The 20,592-nt window shown below is 38.6% G+C and overlaps 1 protein-coding gene across 1 annotated transcript; it reads left to right on the top strand.

The window, feature by feature from the left end:
- Window positions 1-4,285: 4,285 nt before the first annotated feature.
- Window positions 4,286-5,212, top strand: LOC121448487 (olfactory receptor 140-like). The gene has a single exon (XM_041652547.1). It carries the CDS (start codon window positions 4,286-4,288, stop codon window positions 5,210-5,212), a length of 927 nt encoding a protein of 308 aa, XP_041508481.1.
- Window positions 5,213-20,592: the final 15,380 nt, after the last annotated feature.

Raw genomic sequence — 20,592 nt, 5'->3', positions numbered from 1 at the left:
GGAAGTAAATATTGAGAGAAAAGACTGGACTTGTGGGAGCTTTTAGGGGCTATGTGGAAATCTAGTTCAAGGAAACTCCATGGAATCTACTAGAGTAATACTAGCAAAGACTCCTAGTCATGGGGACAAGGAGCCTGAGCCAGCCAAATTCTATAACCAAGCAAGGCCTTGATTAGAGTGATTGGGATACCAACCCAACCACAATGCCTTGGACCTACAGCTTACCCTGCCTACAGAGTGTTCTAGGACCAATGGGAACCTAGCAGAACTCACATCAAAGAAACCACAGAGACTTCAACTGATGGGAGCAGATGAAGAGTTCCACAGCCAAACAAAGTGAAAGCTTTGTTTTTAGGCAGAGCTTGAGACGTTCTTTAGAGAAGGGGGAGGAAGGTTCAGAAGAACCAGAGGGTTGAGGGGCACTATAAGAACATGGCTCACAGAATCAATTGACTGAGACTAATGGGAGCTCACAGAAATCAGGAAACCTGTGGGGGTCATGCCCCGGTCCTCTGCATTATGCTATGGTTGAGTAGCTTGGTCTTCTTGTGACATCCCTAACAGTGGGGGCAGAGGTGATGTTTTGACCTACTAATGGGAGCCTTTACTTCTTACTTGGTTGTCTCGTTTAATTTAAATATTAAATTTCCAGACTCCTCATAAATACTCTTAGTTCATTTGTCATCAAATATTGAAGTTCATTAGTAGCTTACTGTTTTAATTTCCTTTGGCATAGTGAACATCTTCAGCTGGACTCAAGGAAAAGTTATTTAAAAACAAATGCTGTAGATGTTCTCTATATTCAGTGAAATAATAGTTTTTTTAAGCAAAGTTTATTAATGGCAGTGGAATGCTCCTGAGGTCTAATTAATCAGAATGAAAAAAAATCAGAGTTTGACTAATAAGAGGGCACATTGGAAATGCTTGATAAGCTCCAGAGAAAGGCATTATCCACAGGAGCCAGTTATAATCAATGATGAATTTGCACTGTGGAGCTAGTTGACATTTTTAAGCTTATAGCTTTATGTCTTGAGGAACTAACAGATACCTAGGACTCAGGACATTGAGCTTGCCAGGTGGATTGATAGGTGAGAGATTCATATTTTGTAAAGGAACCATAATTATAGATCTCAAGAAGAGCAAAGAAGTCGAAAATTGTATAATCACCCACTATCCCAATCATTCTAGGCTTGTCTGTTCTCAGCATTCCAAACAGTATAGATAACTCTGTTAGTTTCACCCCCATAGAAGTAAACATCTCTGGGGTCTTTCCCTATATTTTAATATATTTAAATTAGTAAAAATCATACTACATATTGACTTTTCCATTCTAAATTCCCCTAATTAATATGATAATACAAGAGTTTTCCTGTTGTGTTCTAAAGATTAAAATAATCTTTTTATTGTTTTTATTTTTAACAATCTCATGTAACAGTGGCTGCTTATAGAACTGCTATATGGTAGAGAGTGTTTTTGAGCTTCTGATATTTTTGCCTCCTTCTCCCAAGTGCTTGGCATGAAGGTATGAAAAACCCTGCCAGGACAAAACACTTCAATGAGAGTTACATAGCATTCTAAGTGATCTGGAATATTTTACATACACATTTCTCTGATGTCGGATAATTCATATGATTTCTATTCAATCTCAATCTTTGATAACTCCACTTAAAATATTTCTTTAGAATATTTGTATTTTGGGTTTTGTTTGTTTTTATGAGACAGGGTTTCACTGTATAGCTGTAGCTGTCCTGGAACTCACTCTGTAAATAAGGTTAGCCAGAACTCAGAGAGAGCCACCTGCCTTTGCCTCCCAAGTGCTGGGATTAAAGTTATAGGCCAACATTGCTTGGCTGAATGTTTGTCTTTTCAAAATATTTATTTTAGGGCTAATTTCTAGGGTTAATAGTGAAAAGTTGTAGAATAGAATTGAAACAGCTTCTATTGCTTCAAGGCAGGGTTCTCTATCTTTCTAATGCTTTAAACATTTAATACAGTTCTTGTTGTTGTGATAAACATCAATCATTAAATTATTTCATTACTATATTATGCAATTTTGCTACTGCTATGAATTGTATTGAAAATATCTAATATGTAGGATTTCTGATATATGGCCCCCATATCAGAAGTTGGGGGTTTTGGCCCACGTGTTGATGACCACTGCTCTAAGTTAATACAAAGGTCATTGTATCACCTTGGGTATGTGCCCTATTCTATGTCTAGACATGTTAACTCACAGTAAAAGATACAGTGATGCTCCAGAATGTCCTTCTCAAAAAATGTACCAAAATTTTACCTTGAACAATAAAAGCTAAAGCAAACTATCCTCTTAACATAGAAAATATGAAATGTATTTTTAGAGATGTTTTCTTTTCATTTTGTGAGGAAATTTATGCCTGCAAATCAAAATGTATTTCACATGTTCTACAATTGATTCTATATTGTTATCCATAAGTTATTTATGGTGAATTATATGAGTAACTGATAAAGAACTGAGAATATGAAAATTAACACTGCATAGAAATAGGGGTGATAAAGATTTTCCCTAGATAGATGAACTGTGATGAAAAACATATCATAAAAGAAACCACTGCTGGCTATTAACATAGACATTTTCATAGTCTTTATGTAGGCAAATATATATATATATATATATATATATATATATGGTCTAACAAATATTTGCGGAGTAGCTATCTAATAGATACTTGTTTACCGAAATTATCATATATGTTTGCATAAGCATTTTGCTTTATCTTAGGCAGTAGTGTTTCTTTTCCTTAGTAAATGTTTATGAATTAAAAAACCAAAGTTGTTTTCCTAGTCTTTTAAAACTATAAATTTATTAAATGTGATTATTCCAATACCAATTTATATATAATACATATATACACATATACGTATTTAGTCATTATATACATTAAGAAGATTGTATTTCACTGCCTAGGAACATATATATATATATATATATATGTTAATGTATACACACATATATACTCATATATGTGTTTGTATATGTAACAACATTTAAAAAAAAGAGGCCACGATAAAGAAATGTATGGGAAACATAATTTAAAGAATTAACAATATTTGTAGCCAACACTTAACTATCTGGAAAGTGAATAACACTGATTCTTAAAGATAATTAGCTTTGTAATAACCTTTAAATATATCAAAAATATTAAATTAACTTTGACTTTAAAAGATTAATCATATTTCTTGAAGATTTTGCAGCATGGATGAGTAACTGGGTTGCCGGAGGTGATTGGGCTCTCTGATCCACTGACTGGGAAGCATTGTATCTTACAAACCAAGATGTGTGAACTATGAGGTTCATCGTGTATTTCCTCATTACATAATATGTGGTAGACCCTGAAGGTGTTATGCCAGAAACTATACTAACAGACTGATGAAATAGATATGTATAGCACATATGTTGCAGTAGATGTCATGGAATAAATCTCTCCTACAATTTGTACATCTTGCTAAAACAGAAGCCTTGCTTATCAGAGATATGCTTTGATCAGGTTTTTTAAAAGAATTAATCTTTCTTTATTATTTAGAATTTTATTGATGTATACAATGAAACATGATAATTCACCAAGTCAATCTTAATTTAATTGTGCCCACATGTTAACAACAACACAAAAGTGAATGGTTCTTACTCCTTCAGCTACAATACTGGTAGCTTCCCAGTAAGGGATGGGAACCTCCTTCCTATATGGAAGAAGTTTGGTTGGTTGTTTCTATGTTATGCAGGTAACCATGACTGGGATGACTATGATAACTATGTCTTTCATTCATTGTTACATCTATATAATCAAATGAAAATTCAGAAACTAATAATATTCTTTATGTGCGCAAGCAATTGGCAGCTTATAAAATGTGTCTCATAATGTGAAAATGCTCAGGCTCAGGGGTAAGCCAAAACAGAAAGAACACAAGAGCAACTCAGAAACATCACACAGACACACACACATACACACACACACACACACACACACACACACACACACACATATATATATCAGCATTTTTCCTGAAAATTAAGTAGTGACTATTACCCTATAGATGTATTGTAGCTGATAGTATTGGTATGTGACGAGAGTATGATGAGATGAATAAAGATGGAAGAAGCTACTGTGTTAGAATACAAAGAATGTGCTCCACAGTTACAGAAAGGCCTATTGCTGCAACATGAACATCAAACGATAATGCACTCAGAATTAACAACCTACCTTTATGCTTTTGTAGGGAATTCAGATCTTGAGAAGGTATTATTTCCTGAATGGAGCTCCACAGGCCTCCCAGTAATGTGACTGAATTTGTTCTCTTGGGTCTCACACAGAATCCACACTTGCAGAAAATACTGTTCATTGTCTTTTTGTTTGTTTTCCTATTTACCGTGTTGGCTAATCTACTCATTGTCATCACCATCTCCTTCAGCCGTACCCTTTCAGCTCCCATGTACTTCTTTCTCACTTACCTATCCATCATAGATGCTTTCTACACCTCTGTCACCACCCCGAAAATGATAATTGACCTGCTGTACCAGAGGAGGACAATATCCTTGGGTGGCTGCCTGATTCAGCTCTTTGTGGAGCACTTCCTGGGTGGAACAGAGATCATCCTCCTCATTGTGATGGCCTATGACCGCTATGTGGCCATATGCAAACCTCTGCATTACATGACCATTATGCGACGAGGGCTCTGCAGACTCCTGGTGGTGGTAGCTTGGGTTGGAGGGATCTTGCATGCCACCATGCAAATATTTTTTATGATCAGTCTGCCCTTCTGTGGCCCTAATACCATTGATCACTTCATGTGTGATCTCTTCCCATTGTTAAAACTTGCTTGTAGAGACACACACACACTAGGCATGATAGTGGCTGCCAACAGTGGGGCCATGTGCTTGCTCATATTTACCATGCTCTTTATCTCATACATAGTGATCCTGCAGTCCTTGAAATCTCATAGTTCCGAAGGGAGACGCAAAGCCCTTTCCACCTGTGGCTCTCACTTCACTGTGGTTGTTCTCTTCTTTGTGCCTTGCATATTTACTTACATGCGCCCTGTGAACACCTACCAGGTGGACAAGCTGGTGACTGTGTTCTTTGCAATCCTTACTCCCATGCTAAATCCCATCATTTACACAGCAAGAAACACAGAGGTGAAGAATGCCTTGAAGAGTTTGTTTGGGGGGAGAGTAACTTAGTCTATTCAAAATGACCAGAAGGTGGTGATGTATAGAAACAACTAGGATAATGTTTGTGATAAACTGTGAAAGAGAATTAAGAAGTTCCACAGATCATTAACAAATAGTAAAAACAAAACTTCCCATAACAACATTTTTTGGCCAGTTAATGTGGTGAGGCCTTCTATATGCCTTTACTAGTTTTAAATGTATATTTTGTTTTCAAAGCTCAATGTTCATAGAGTCTGGGTTTCCAATAGAAAGCACCAAGTATACAACTTTAATGATTTTGGACTATGTTTTTCCTCTAGAGACTCATCAAAATTTATTTAATTTGTTCATATACTTGCGATGTGGGTAACATGGACTTTTTGGCAGAATTTCAAATACATCTTGCATAGACTGTGGTAGTACAAAAAGAACAGAAAAATATAAATTAGACATTTGAGGAATAATGAAAAACTTGTTGACATGTTTCTTACCTCACTTTTATCTGGTATTATTTATATAAAAATAATATAATGTGTAAACGTCAAGTATACAAAAGGAAGAAACAGTTTTTAACCAGTCTCTGTTCCCTGACATCAGGGTGAAATATAAGGCAGACATTTTGAAACTTACTCTGAATTTGTTCTTATTTTCTCACATATTGTCATGGCTATTTTTTTTCTAAGATATAAGGGATAGATAATTTTTTCCCTCAACAGTACTGGAGTAGACATTTGTAACAATATGAGCAAATATTCTTCCATTTTACCACACTTAAATATGCAAAATAATTTTCTCATGTCATTACTCTGTATGTATGTTGCAAATGTTTACATTAAATATATTATCATGTATCTGACACATTCACTTAGGTAGATGACACAGAATATAAAAAAGAAAGAGAAAACAAAAAAAACCTGGTTATTTTAAAGACACTGTATCCATTTCACAATAAAGATAATTAAATCTGAGAAAGCTACTAATATGTTTTCCTCAAATCAAACATCAAGTCAACTGCAGGATCTACATTAGTTTCTAACTCTTACTTCTCCATTTGAGAATAAAAGCACAATAATTTGTGGTATGTTTATAAATAAAGATAAGGAATTGATGCATGCTCTTAGTGATTCCTTTTGTCCTTGGAAGAAAATTGTCCAGGTTTTTTTTTTCTTTGTTTTTTTTTTTTTGTTGTCTCTTCCCACTTAAGCTATGTTAAGTAGCAAAGATCCTCTGTACCCATGGGAATCAAGTTGCTCCATATTATCATAAAAACACCTTTATGATTTCAATTTTCTTTCACTGTAGTATCTCCATTCATGCTTTCTACAAATACCCCTTCTCAATTTTACTGCTCAGGGAGATATTTCTTCCATAATTTGAATATCCAGTAATGTTAGACCTTGAACATTTATTTTTGGAGTGTGTCTGCCTTGTTTACCTTAAAGTTTTAATATTGAATTCACTACAAAAATGATATTTTTCGGCATTGGGGTGAGTTTCTGGCCCACGGCGCCAGCCTGGGACGGGGAGCTCGGGGGTTTCTTGGCCCCCTGTCCTGCTTGGGCTCTCTGCAGGGCCTCTACTCCCCGGGTGCTGCCTCTTTCTTCCTGGCCCACCCAGCTTCCGTCCAGAGCCCTCCCCACTTCGCCCCCACTGCCCTCTTTTGGCGCGTGGCATCGCCCAGCCCAGCCTATCTGGGCGCTGAGTCCGAGTAGCCAGGGCTCCCGGGGGGCAGCAGTTCCTTTGTTTCTGTGGCCTGCCTGCACCAAGCGGGGTAGGCGCTTTGTCTGCGAGCTGCCCAACCAGCACGGAGGCCTGATCTTTCCGCGCCAGGAGACCCAGCATTGGAGTGAGTTTCTGGCCCACGGCGCCAGCCTGGGACGGGTTTCTTGGCCCCCTGTCCTGCTTGGGCTCTCTGCAGGGCCTCTACTCCCCGGGTGCTGCCTCTTTCTTCCTGGCCCACCCAGCTTCCGTCCAGAGCCCTCCCCACTTCGCCCCCACTGCCCTCTTTAGGCGCATGGCATCGCCCAGCCCAGCCTATCTGGGCGCAGGGTCCGAGTATCCGGGGCTCCCGGGCGGGCAGCAGTTCCTTTGTTTCTGTGGCCTGCCTGCACCAAGCGGGGTAGGCGCTTTGTCTGCGAGCTGCCCAACCAGCACGGAGGCCTGATCTTTCGGTGCCAGGAGACCCAGCATTGGGAGAGCCAACATTGGGGAGAGACAGCGTTTGGTAGGCAAGGAGACCTAATCCGGTAAAAGAAGATCCATAGGGAGCATTTGGAAGAAGAGATGGGCCGACGTCAAGGCAAGAATTCGCCCAACAAGCTGAAAAGCAACATGAAGCTACCAGAAACAAGCGACCTCACAACGGGAGGACAAGAACCCCTTAATCAAGAGGAAGGAGAAAAGATTGACTTCATGAAAGTGATTGACACCCTTAAACAGCATGTAAAAAACGCCCTTATAGAAATGGATGAGAAATATAACAGAAAGTTTGAAGAATTGAATAAATCAGTGAATGATACCCTAGAAAACCAAGGAAAAACAATCAAACAGATAATGGAAACAGTTCAAGACCTGAAAACTGAAATGGAGGCAAAGAAGAAAACACAAACAGAGGGCCGTCTGGACATGGAAAATCTAGGTAAACGAATAGAGACTACAGAAACAAGCATAACCAGCAGAATACAAGAGATAGAAGAAAGACTCTCGGATTCTGAAGATACCATAGAGAAAATAAACACACTGATCAAAGAAAACAGCAAGTCCAACAAACTCTCATCACAAAACATTCAGGAAATATGGGACACAATAAAAAGACCAAACCTAAGAATAATAGGAGTAGAAGAAGGAGAAGAAGGGCAGCTCAATGGTCCAGAAAATCTATTTAATAAAATTATAGAAGAAAACTTTCCCAACCTAAGGAAAGATTTTCCTATGAAGGTGCAAGAAGCATACAGAACACCGAATAGGCTGGATCAAAAAAAAAATCCCCTCGCCATATAATTATCAAAACACAAAGCATACAAAATAAGGAAAGAATATTAAGAGCTGCAAAGGAAAAAGGCCAAATTACTTATAAAGGTAAACCTATCAGACTTACACCTGACTTCTCCATGGAAACCATGAAAGCCAGAAGGTCCTGGTTAGATGTACTGCAGAAACTGAGAGACCATGGGTGCAAGCCCAGATTACTATACCCAGCCAAGCTTTCATTCACTATAAATGGAGAAAATAAAATTTTCCAGGATAAAAACAAATTTAAACAATACGCAGCCACAAATCCAGCCTTACAGAAAGTAATTGAAGGAAATCACTAACCAAGGAGTCCAACAATGACCACAATACCTCAGACATCTAGAGACCCTTCACCAACACAAAACAAAGAAGGGAAACACACAAACTCTACGACTAAAAAAAAAATGACCGGAGTTAACAACCACTGGTCATTAATATCACTTAATGTCAATGGACTCAACTCACCTATAAAAAGGCACAGGCTAAGAGATTGGATAAGAAAACAGGATCCAACATTCTGCTGTTTACAAGAAACACACCTCAACCACAAAGACAGGCACCTACTCAGAGTAAAGGGCTGGGAAAAGGCCTATCAAGCAAACAGGCCTAAGCAAAAAGGCCTAAGAAACAGGCAGGTGTGGCCATACTAATCTCTAACAAAGTTGACTTTAAACTTAAATCAATCAGAAGAGATGGAGAGGGGCATTTTATACTCATAACAGGAACAGTTCATCAGGATGAAGTCTCAATCCTGAACATCTATGCCCCTAATATAAAAGCACCCACGTACATAAAAGAAACATTGCTAAAATTCAAGGCAGCCATCAAACCGCACACACTAATAGTAGGAGACTTCAATGCTCCTCTCTCACCAATGGACAGGTCAATCAGACAGGAACCTAACAGAGAAATAAGAGAATTAGTGGAGGTAATGAATCAAATGGACTTAACAGACATCTATAGAACATTCCATCCAAATAGGAAAGAATATACCTTCTTCTCTGCAGCTCATGGAACCTTCTCGAAAATCGACCACATAGTCGGTAACAAAGCAAACATCCACAGTTACAAAAAAATATTAGTAACCACCTGTGTCTTATCAGATCACCATGGATTAAAGTTAGAATTCAACAATAATGCTACCCCCAGAAAGCATACAAAGTCATGGAAACTGAACAGTCAACTATTGAACCATAGCTGGATTAAGGAAGAAATAAAGAAAGAAATTAAAGTCTTCCTGGAATTCAATGAAAATAAAGAAACAACATACTCAAACTTATGGGACACTATGAAAGCAGTCCTAAGAGGAAAGTTCATAGCACTAAGTGCCCACTTAAAGAAAACAGAGAAAGCTCACATTGGAGACTTAACAGCCCACCTGAAAGCTCTAGAAAAAAAAGAAGCAGACTCACCTAGGAGGAGTAGAAGACTGGAAATAATCAAAATGAGGGCTGAAATCAACAAAATAGAAACACAGAAAACAATACAAAAAATCAATGAAACAAAAAGCTGGTTCCTGGAGAAAATCAACAAGATTGACAAACCACTATCCAAGCTAATCAAACGGCAGAGAGAGAATTTGCAAATTAATAAGATCAGAAATGAAAAGGGGGACATAACCACAGACACAGAGGAAATTCAGAGAATCATTAGATCTTACTACAAAAGCCTATATGCCACAAAATTGGAAAATGTAAAGGAAATGGATACTTTTTTAGATAAATATCATATACCAAAGTTAAATCAGGACCTGGTGAACAATCTAAATAGACCTGTTAGTCGCGAAGAATTAGAAGAGGTTATCAAAAACCTCCCTACCAAAAAAAGCCCAGGACCAGATGGTTTCAATGCGGAATTCTACCAGATCTTCCAAGAAGATCTAATTAACCTATACTCCTTAATGTATTCCACAAGATAGAAACAGAAGGGTCATTACCAAACTCCTTTTATGAAGCCACAATTACTCTGATACCAAAACCACTCAAAGACTCAACCAGGAAAGAGAACTACAGGCCAATCTCACTCATGAATATCGACGCAAAAATCCTCAACAAAATACTGGCAAATCGAATCCAAGAACACATCCGAAAAATTATCCATTATGATCAAGTAGGCCTCATTCCTGAGATGCAGGGCTGGTTCAACATACGAAAATCTATCAATGTAATCCAGCATATAAATAAACTGAAAGAAAAAAACCATATGATCATTTCATTAGATGCTGAAAAAGCATTTGACAAAATTCAACATCCATTTATGTTAAAAGTCTTGGAGAGATTAGGGATACAAGGGTCATACCTAAATATAATAAAAGCTATATACAGCAAGCCGACAGCTAACATCAAATTAAACGGAGAGAAACTCAAAGCCATCCCACTTAACTCAGGAACACGACAAGGCTGTCCACTCTCCCCATACCTCTTCAATATAGTGCTTGAAGTTCTAGCAATAGCAATAAGACAACATAATGGAATCAAGGGGATTCGAATTGGAAAGGAAGAAGTTAAACTTTCGTTATTTGCAGATGATATGATAGTGTACATAAGCGACCCCAAAAACTCCACCAAAGAACTCCTACAGCTGATAAACAGCTTTAGTAATGTGGCAGGATACAAGATCAACTCCAAAAAATCAGTCGCCCTCTTATACACAAAGGATATGGAAGCAGAGAGGGAAATCAGAGAAGCTTCACCATTCACAATAGCCAAAAACAGCATAAAATATCTTGGGGTACATCTAACCAAGGAAGTGAAAGATCTATTTGACAAGAACTTTAAGGCATTGAAGAAAGAAATTGAAGAGGATACCAAAAAATGGATGGACCTCCCTTGCTCTTGGATTGGGAGGATCAACATAGTAAAAATGGCAATTCTACCAAAGGCTATTTATAGATTCAATGCAATCCCCATCAAGATCCCATCAAAATTCTTCACAGATCTGGAGAGGACAATAATCAACTTTATATGGAAAAACAAAAAACCCAGGATAGCCAAAACAATCCTATACAATAAAGGATCTTCTGGAGGCATTACCATCCCTGACTTCAAACTCTATTACAGAGCTACAGTAATGAAAACAGTGTGGTACTGGCATAAAAACAGAGAAGTCGACCAATGGAATCGTATAGAAGACCCGGATTTTATCCCACAAACCTATGAACACCTGATTTTCGATAAAGGAGCTAAAAGTATAAAATGGAAGAAAGAAAGCATCTTCAACAAATGGTGCTGGCACAACTGGATGTCATCTTGTAGAAGAATGAAAATAGACCCTTATCTATCACCGTGCACAAAACTCAAGTCCAAATGGATTAAAGACCTCAATATCAGCCCGAACACACTGAACCTGATAGAAGAGAAAGTGGGAAGTACCCTACAGGAGCTGGGCACAGGAGATCGCTTCCTATGTATAACCCCAGAAGCACAGACATTAAGGGCAACATTGAATAAATGGGACCTACTTAAACTGAGAAGCTTCTGTAAAGCAAAGGACATAGTCAATAAGACACAAAGGCAACCTACTGATTGGGAGAAGATCTTCACCAACCCCACAACAGACAAAGGTCTGATCTCCAAAATATATAGAGAACTCAAGAAACTAGACTTTAAAATGCTAATTAACCCAATTAAAAAATGGGGCACTGAACTGAACAGAGAATTCTCAGCAGAGGAAGTTCAAATGGCCAAAAGACACTTAAAGTCGTGCTCAACTTCCTTAGCAATCAGGGAAATGCAAATCAAAACAACTTTGAGATATCATCTTACACCTGTCAGAATGGCTAAAGTCAAAAACACCGAGGATAACCTTTGCTGGAGAGACTGTGGAGGAACGGGTACCCTCATCCATTGCTGGTGGGAATGCAATCTTGTGCAACCACTGTGGAAGTCAGTGTTTCGGTTTCTCAGGAAATTCGGGATCAACTTACCCCTGGACCCAGCAATACCACTCCTGGGAATATACCCAAGAGATGCTCTATCATATGACAAAAGCATTTGTTCAACTATGTTCATAGCAGTATTATTTGTAATAGCCAGAACTTGGAAACAACCTAGATGCCCTTCAATGGAAGAATGGATGAAGAAAGTATGGAATATATACACGCTAGAGTACTACGCTGCGGTAAAAAACAATGACTTCTCGAATTTTGCAGGCAAATGGATGGAAATAGAAAACACTATCCTGAGTGAGGTGTCCCAGACCCAAAAAGATGAACATGGGATGTACTCGCTCATAATTGGTTTCTAGCCATAAATTAGGGCCACGGAGTCTACAATAGGTGAACCTAAAGAAGCTAAGTAAGAAGGTGAACCCAAGGAAAAACATATAGTTATCCTCTTGGCTAAGGGAAGTAGACCCAATTGCCGGGGAGAAAATTAGGATCTTGGGGGTGGGGTGGGATGGGGGTAAGGGGAGATGGGGAGAGAAAAGGTAGAAGGGAAGGAGGGGGGACTTGGGGAATCAGAAGAATTGGGATAAAGGAAAGGTGGATAGGGGAGCACGGAACCACAATTCTTAGTTAAGGGAACCACTTTAGGGTGAGCAAGAGATTTGACCCTAGAGGGGCTCCCAAGTGCCCAACATGAGGTTCCCAGTTAGTTCCTTGGGTAGCTGAGGATTGGGAACCTGAAATGACCCTATCCGAGAGCAATACTGACGAATATCTTGCATATCATCATAGAACCTTCATCTGGTGATGGATGGAGACAGAGACAGAGACCCACACTGGAGCACTGGACTGAGCTCCCAAGGTCCCAATGAGGAGCAGAAGGAGGGAGAACATGAGCAAAGAAGTCGGGACCACGAGGCGTGCACCCACCCACTGAGACAGTGGAGCTGATCTACTGGGAGCTCACCAAGGCCAGCTGGACTGTGACCGAAAAAGCATGGGATAAAACCGGACTCTCTGAACATGGCGAACAATGAGGGCTGATGAGACGCCAAGGACAATGGCACGGGGTTTTGATCCTACTTAATGTGCTGGCTTTGTGGAAGCCTAGCCAGTTTGGATGTTCACCTTCCTAGATATGGACGGAGGGGGGAGGACCTAGGACTTACCACAAGGCAGGGAACCTGGACTGCTCTGTGGACTGGAGAGGGAGGGGGAGAGGAGTGGGGGGAGGGGTAGAAGGGTGGGAGGAGGGGGAGAAGGGTGGGAGGAGGGGGAGGGAAATGGGAGGCTGGGAGGAGGTGGAAACTTGTTTTTTGTTTATGTTTTTTTTTTCTTTTCTTAATAAAAAATTATTAAAAAAAAAGTTGGTGATAAGAGTGTCAAGATACAGGTCTTAGAAAAAGTTACTAAAACAGATAATAGAGATATTCAGATAAAGACAGAGGAATTTAAAGGAGAACCAATCTCACCATTTCATTGCAAAATTAGAGAGGAAGAGCCCAAGGTTATCAAACAACCAACCTCAATTTATCCAGTGCACCTTACAGAAATAACTTCCAAATGACAGGTAACCCCTAGGCTATGTAAGGGCTGACTGGATTCCTGTGGAAATGTTAGATTTGAGGAGATTTAAGAAATATGCAGAATTTGCAGCAAAGGCCAATACTGGACCAATGAATACAGATCAGCAAGGGACAAACAAGGTAACCCTTTGCCATTGGAAAACACCTTGATGGGGCCTCTCACAGGCTCCCGTGGCAAATTTGGTTCAGTCATTCTCTGTTACCATGGAGAGGCTCCTCCCCAGAGCATTTAAAAGACCTAATGCCTATTGTAGAAATCTATATTGCTGTGGATGATAGAATAGTTTTAGAAGATCAAGAAAAATTTCAGGAGAAACCATAAAGCAAATATTATAAAGATTAGATTTGAATAAGAGGTCAAGAGACTTCTTGATTAGAAGAGGTGGTAGCTCATCAAATAACATGACCATTCAATCTAAACTAACTTATACAACTAACAAAGGCTTTCAATTTGATCAGATATAACTTACCAAAAGGGAAACTCCCAAAAGTTAGGGTGGAGGCAGGGTTCTGTTTTTACATTTCCAGGAGAATAAAGACATCCAGCTAAGGAATCTGAAGACTACTGGACAAGTGAGACATCTGGAGAAAAAGCACAAATAATCCAGAGAAAATGTCTGAAAAAAATAAGTAAATTGGCCTATTGGTATATCACATTTCCTCCAAAATAAAATTTCATAAATCTTGCCAAAAAAATGATATTTTTCCCACAGTGATCAAGCCTAGGAGCTTGATCATTTGCAGCACTTACTGTACTGAAATACAATATTCTGGTGATTAAAGTAAGCTGAGTGTAGTTTGCTTTGTTCTATGATTAGCTAGGAGTCATGAAAAGGCAGAAGAAGTAGTATTGGGAAAAACATCTTCTATTCTAAGACAGATGGATGATTTCAAGTAGAAAACCAAGGCTGATAACTATGTCCTAAGAGATATACCAACTTCTTAATGGATGAGAGAAAGATTATTTAGATAATTTAAAATCAAAGTGAGAAAGTAAACAACTGAAGAGATGCAAACAAGCTCATTTGATTAACTTTTACTCCTCATAAATAGTTTTAAGGAGTATTATGATATTCCTTAGTACATCAAGTGCATCTCAGAAACTGATGCCATATGATTATACTTAGTAAAGTAATAACATCCAAGTCCAGGGAGCAGTGTGGGTCAGAAACCTGGTAAGATTTGGGGTATGTAGAAGAATGAGGTTGTTTAGATAGAGGGATTAGTTAAGAACAGGGTTAACAGGGGTAGAAGGGTTTATAACAGAAGATGATGGTGTATATATGATCACAATACATTATATATGTATAAAATTGTCAAAAATAAAAATAACCTAAAAGGAAGTGTGGTATTTTTTCCTAAAATTTATAAGAGAAATAATATTGACTTTTAGTGCATAATTCAATAATAATCTTAAAAAGTAAGAGTACCAGTAAACAGGATTAAAAATGTTAGGTACAGGGTACTAACTAATTAGGTAAGGCAAAATTAATTCCCTTTCCTTTATCCTTTTCAAGTTGGATAAACCAATGGACAAACTGTTCATGAAGAACATAAATTAGTTCTGGGTTAAGTAACTGAATAGCATCTACTACGGTCTATGAATTTTGGTTGTTTTGGAGAGTATCATGTTGGCCTTGTTCCAGTTTATTTCTGCCTCTGAGGAACATTTCCTCAGTGCAGGGAAAGATGGGAAATTATTGGCAAAGTGATTAGATTCTCAGGCAGTGGAGACATGATCACATAAGAATGTGATTGAAATGAGGCAAACATGCACATATTAGAAACCTGTCTCTAACAAATTATACTCTGACCCTTTCCCCCACAAATTCATTGCCTAAGAGACAATATACTAATAGTTCCTTCTAAAATTTGTTTGGGGGCAGTTTACTAATTAGGTCAGAATAGAAACAAATGGTAGGCATAGTGCTGTGGGTGATTTTTGCAAGGTATTTTGCTAGCTGCCTTTTTAAAAAACCTACATCAAAAATTTCAAGTCTTTTCCAAAAAACATATCTGTTTCCTACATAAGTACTGGGCTACTCAGAACATCTATCATTAATCTTCCTTTGAAGTCATGGGAAACTCTACTGCTAACAAAGTCACTTCCCCAGGCATCCTTTTAAACTGAGATCCAAATGATGAGACCACGCCATGCAATCCAGTGGAAAGAGCACTCTGAACAAAACAGAAAACCCTGTTGATAAACAGGTGAAGTGAAGATGGAATAGAGCTGAGTACTAAGGAGAGGCAGCAAGGAATGTGGTGATGCCCTGAGCACAGGCTTTTTTCTTTTGATTCTTAAGTTCAGCAAGAGCAGAGTTATCAAAGATACATTCTCAGTTCACAGATAAAACACAAATCCAACACGGATTTAATAGCTTTACAAGCTGAAGATCAGAAATTTTTGGCAAATTGCTTGCCCTTTATGTATTAATGGTGGAGAATGGTATTTCATATTTTATACCAATCATTTAGCATAAAATACCCAGATTTAAATTTTATTATCCTTCCTTGTCTCAACGTGGAATATAATATTAATAATATGAAAATTTTGGTCTGTGTAAGAACTTTATGTAGAACATATTTTCTTGTTCAATTATAAATTAAAAACATAGCAGAAGGAACATAATGAGATCCCTAACTTAACATATTTGTAATCTTCTTGATAATTTTTAAAGTAAAATAAGGAGGCCTAGACTCTTACAATTATACACTTTAGAACTGCTCTGGACATTCATATGACCATTGTAACCTTAGAAATTCCAAAAATGTCTCCTTGTCATTGTTTTGTAGTTTTCCCTAACTTTACATTTTTTAAATAATCTTGACCCATGAAGTAAATATTGATTAGCTTATAAATTATATGATCATATATTAGATCATGAAAACTAGGTAGTATTCATGATATGAATTGAAGTTAAAATAAATTAAGGATGCACATCCACTTTAAGTGGAAGTAGAATGTCTACCTAACAATGTCTTGCAAAGGTCAAACTTAATACTACCCACTACCTATACTTGGTTCCCATTTCACTGAGATCTCAGCTCTAATATTTGAACCTCAGCATGTCACTCAGATATATCTTTTAATCTCATAAGTCAGATCTCAACAGATATCTGATGTGGGATTCACCTCTATATGCCGCGATTACCACTAATGAATAAAGAAACTGCCTTCACCTGTTGATATGGCAGAACTTAGGTAAGCAGGGAAAACTAAACTGAATGCTAGGAGAAAGAATGAGGAGTTAGGAAGAAGCCATGGGTCTGAAAAAAACCTGGGATAAAACCGGACTCGCTGAACTTAGCGGACAATGAGGACTACGGAGAACTCAAGAACAATGGCAGTGGGTTTTTGATCCTACTGCACGTACTGGCTTTGTGGGAGCCTAGGCAGTTTGGATGCTCAACTTACTAGACCTGGGTGGAGGTGGGTGGTCCTTGGACTTCCCACTGGGCAGGGAACCCTGATAGCTCTATGGGCTGACAAGGGAGGGGAACTTGATTGGGGGAGGGGGAGGGAAATGTGAGGAGGTGTTGGGGAAGAGACAGAAATCTTTAATAAATAAAGAAATGGAAAAAAAAACAAATCTCTACTATTCCAAAAAAAAAAAAAAAGAAGCCATGTAGTCCTGCCGGAGACAGAAGCCAGAACTTTAGTCAGTAAGCCACAGACACATGAATATATACAGAATAATAGAAATGGGTTAATATGTGAGAGTTAGCCAATAAGAAGCTATAGCTAATGGTCCAAGCAATGATTTAAATAATGTAGTTTCTATGTGATTATTTCAGGGCTAAGTGGCCAGGAACCAACAAGCGGCATCCCTCCAACAGATATTATTGACATACACTGTAAAAACTGAAATATTAATATTTAATCAAACTGCGTATGGTAATGTTTATGTCCTCTTTCTGGACTGGCATTCTCTGGCTATAGGGATTTCATATTCTACAATCCATCTTTGTGACTTTTTTATCCTGTTAATCCTTCCACAAAACACCTATGGAGCTCATCACAATCCTTTACAAATTTATGCTAAATTTAGGTGGTTATCTGAAATTATCACCTTCAACTTCTTTTAAGAATATTGTTCTTAGTGAGTACATCCCATGTTCATCTTTTTGGGTCTGGGTTACCTCACTCAGTATAGTGTTTTCTATTTCCATCCATTTGCATGCAAAAATTGAGAAGTCATTGTTTTTTACCGCAGCGTAGTACTCTAATATGTATATATTTCACACTTTCTTCATCCATTCTTCCATTGAAGGGCATCTAGGTTGTTTCCAGGTTCTGTTATGAACATAGTTGAACAAATGTTCTTGTCATATGATAGGGCATCTCTTGGGTATATTCCCAAGAGCGGTGTATTGCTGGGTCCAGGGGTAGGTTGATCCCGAATTTCTTGAGAAACCAAAACACTGATTTCCAAAGTGGTTGCAAAAGATTGCATTCCCACCAGCAATGGATGAGGGTACCCTTTCCTCCACAGCCTCTGCAGCAAAGGCTATCATTGGAGTTTTTGATTTTAGCCATTCTGACAGGTGTAAGATGATATCTCAAAGTTGTTTTGATTTGGATTTCCCTGATCGCTAAGAAGGTTGAGCATGACCTTAAGATGAACATGGGATGTACTCACTCATAATTGGTTTCTAGCCATAAATAAGGGTCACGGAGTCTACAATTGGTGAACCTAAAGAAGCTAAGTAAGAAGATGAACCCAAGGAAAAGCATATAGTTATCCTCTTGGCAATGGGAAGTAGACAAAATTGCCGGGGAGAAAATTGGGATCTTGGGGGTGGGGTGGGATGGGGGTAAGGGGAGATGGGGAGAGAAAAGGGAGAAGGGGAGGATAAGGGGAACTTGGGGAAAAAGGATGATTGGGATAAAGGAAGGTTGGATAGGTGAGCACGGAAGCACAATTCTTAGTTAAGGGAGCCGCTTTAGGGTTGGCAAGAGACTTGAACCTAGAGTGGCTCCCAGGAGCCCAAGGCAATGTTCCCAGTTAGTTCCTTGGGCAGCTGAGGATAGGGAACCTGAAATGACCCTATCCTAGAGCAATACTGATGAATAGCTTGCATATCACCATAGAGCCTTCATCTGGTGATGGATGGAGATAGAGACAGAGACCCACACTGGAGCACTGGACTGAGCTCCCAAGGTCCCAATGAGGAGCAGAAGGAGGGAGAACATGAGCAAGGAAGTCAGGACCACGAGGGGTGCACCCACCCACTGAGACAGTGGGGCTGATTTATTGGGAACTCACCAAGGCCAGCTGGACTGTGACTGAAAAAGCATGGGATAAAACTGGACTCTCTGAACATGGCGAGCAATGAGGGCTTATGAGAAGCCAAGGACAATGGCTCGGGGTTTTGATCCTACTTCACGTTCTGGCTTTGTGGGAGCCTAGCCAGTTTGGATGTTCACCTTCCTAGATATGGACGGAGGGGGGAGGACCTTGGACTTTCCACAGGGCAGGGAACCCTGACTGCTCTTTGGACTGGAGAGGGAGGGGGAGAGGAGTGGGGAGAGGGGGAGAAGGCTGGGAGGAGGGGGAAGGAAATGGGAGGCTGGGAGGAGGCGGAAACTTTTTTTTCCTTTTTTTCATTAAAATAAAAAGAAGAATATTGTTCTGCAATTCTGGTTTGAACTTTTCCCACTAGTTGAATGGATGTTTTCTTTTGTTTCCTTTCAATATAATGATTGCCTGCCTTGATCTTGGGTTCCTGTGATGAGGTCTTAAACTTGCATGACTAAGATGACTTTTTATTGCATGTCTTTACTTTATCTTTCATGTTGGTTTCAGAGTAGGTTAGACTATGTCATACACTCATATTTGGTGTATGAGTGCTGGGATTATAGTCTAAGTTCAAAGGAAGACATTGTTTAAAGCTAGATAGTCACTACTGTGCTATGAAATTCCAAGTGATAACACTGATAAGACTTAAGGGGAAATATTGTTCTATATGTAGAAAAAAAATTAATAAAAGTAGAAAATAAATAGTCTCTGGGAGAACTATTGAAAGTCAGTGAGGATGAGCAGCCTATTCTGTGCTGCAGTAACAATAGTCATTGAAGTGAAATAAATATGTAGAAGGAGGTTATATTTCAACAGGAACAAGTTCTGTGGAGAAAAACAAGAAATGGTTCCTAGGCCTGAGAAGTGAGAAATATATGTGAATAATAGGAATATGCTTTGCATCCTCTGACGGGACTCTTCATAACTACTTAACTCCTGATTTATACACAATTTTTGATAAGTTGGATACCCTCTTTTTTGTCTCCACAAAAAATATTTTCATATAGAAATTGGTAAGGCAGTTCTAAAATTTATATATATATATGCCTATATATGAATAAATGTCATAGTAATAAAAACATATGAAGATAATATACCATATGCATTTTATATACTGCTACTTTAATGCTTTCATAACTATTTGGTATACAATAACTGGTTGGTGTTCTTTTTCTGGTGAAGACTATTTTTTTCCACTCACAGTATTTCTTAGCTGCCTGTAGTTCTTTGTATAGCACTAAGGCCACATGTTTTTTCAGTTGTTCTCTTTAGCATGTCTATTTTTATTTTTATTCAGTCCATGTTTAGGCAGTCATGTTGGTGAAACTTCATGAGTACAGCTTCTGGAATTTCCAGGAAACACAATCTCACAGCAAATTCTCAGATCCCCAGATTTATACAATCTTTTCTCTCCTTTTGTGAGACTCCTTGAGCCTTAGGTATAGGAACTATGATATAGATATAGCCACTGGGACTGGGCTCTACAAGTCCGCATTTTGATCGTGTTTTTCTGTAATGGTCTCCATCTGTTGCAAAGTGAAGATTACTTGATGAAGGGTGAGGTAGACTTATCTCTAGATATAAGGACAGATATTTAGAATGCGTGTTGGATTATGCTGATTT

Source organism: Microtus oregoni, unplaced genomic scaffold (genome assembly GCF_018167655.1).
Source record: "Microtus oregoni isolate MIOR12 unplaced genomic scaffold, Mior012 000005F_ref0000423, whole genome shotgun sequence".
Classification (NCBI taxonomy): domain Eukaryota; kingdom Metazoa; phylum Chordata; class Mammalia; order Rodentia; family Cricetidae; genus Microtus; species Microtus oregoni.
The sequence above is the reverse complement of the archived record's forward strand: the minus strand, read 5'-3'. Positions and strand labels throughout refer to the sequence as shown.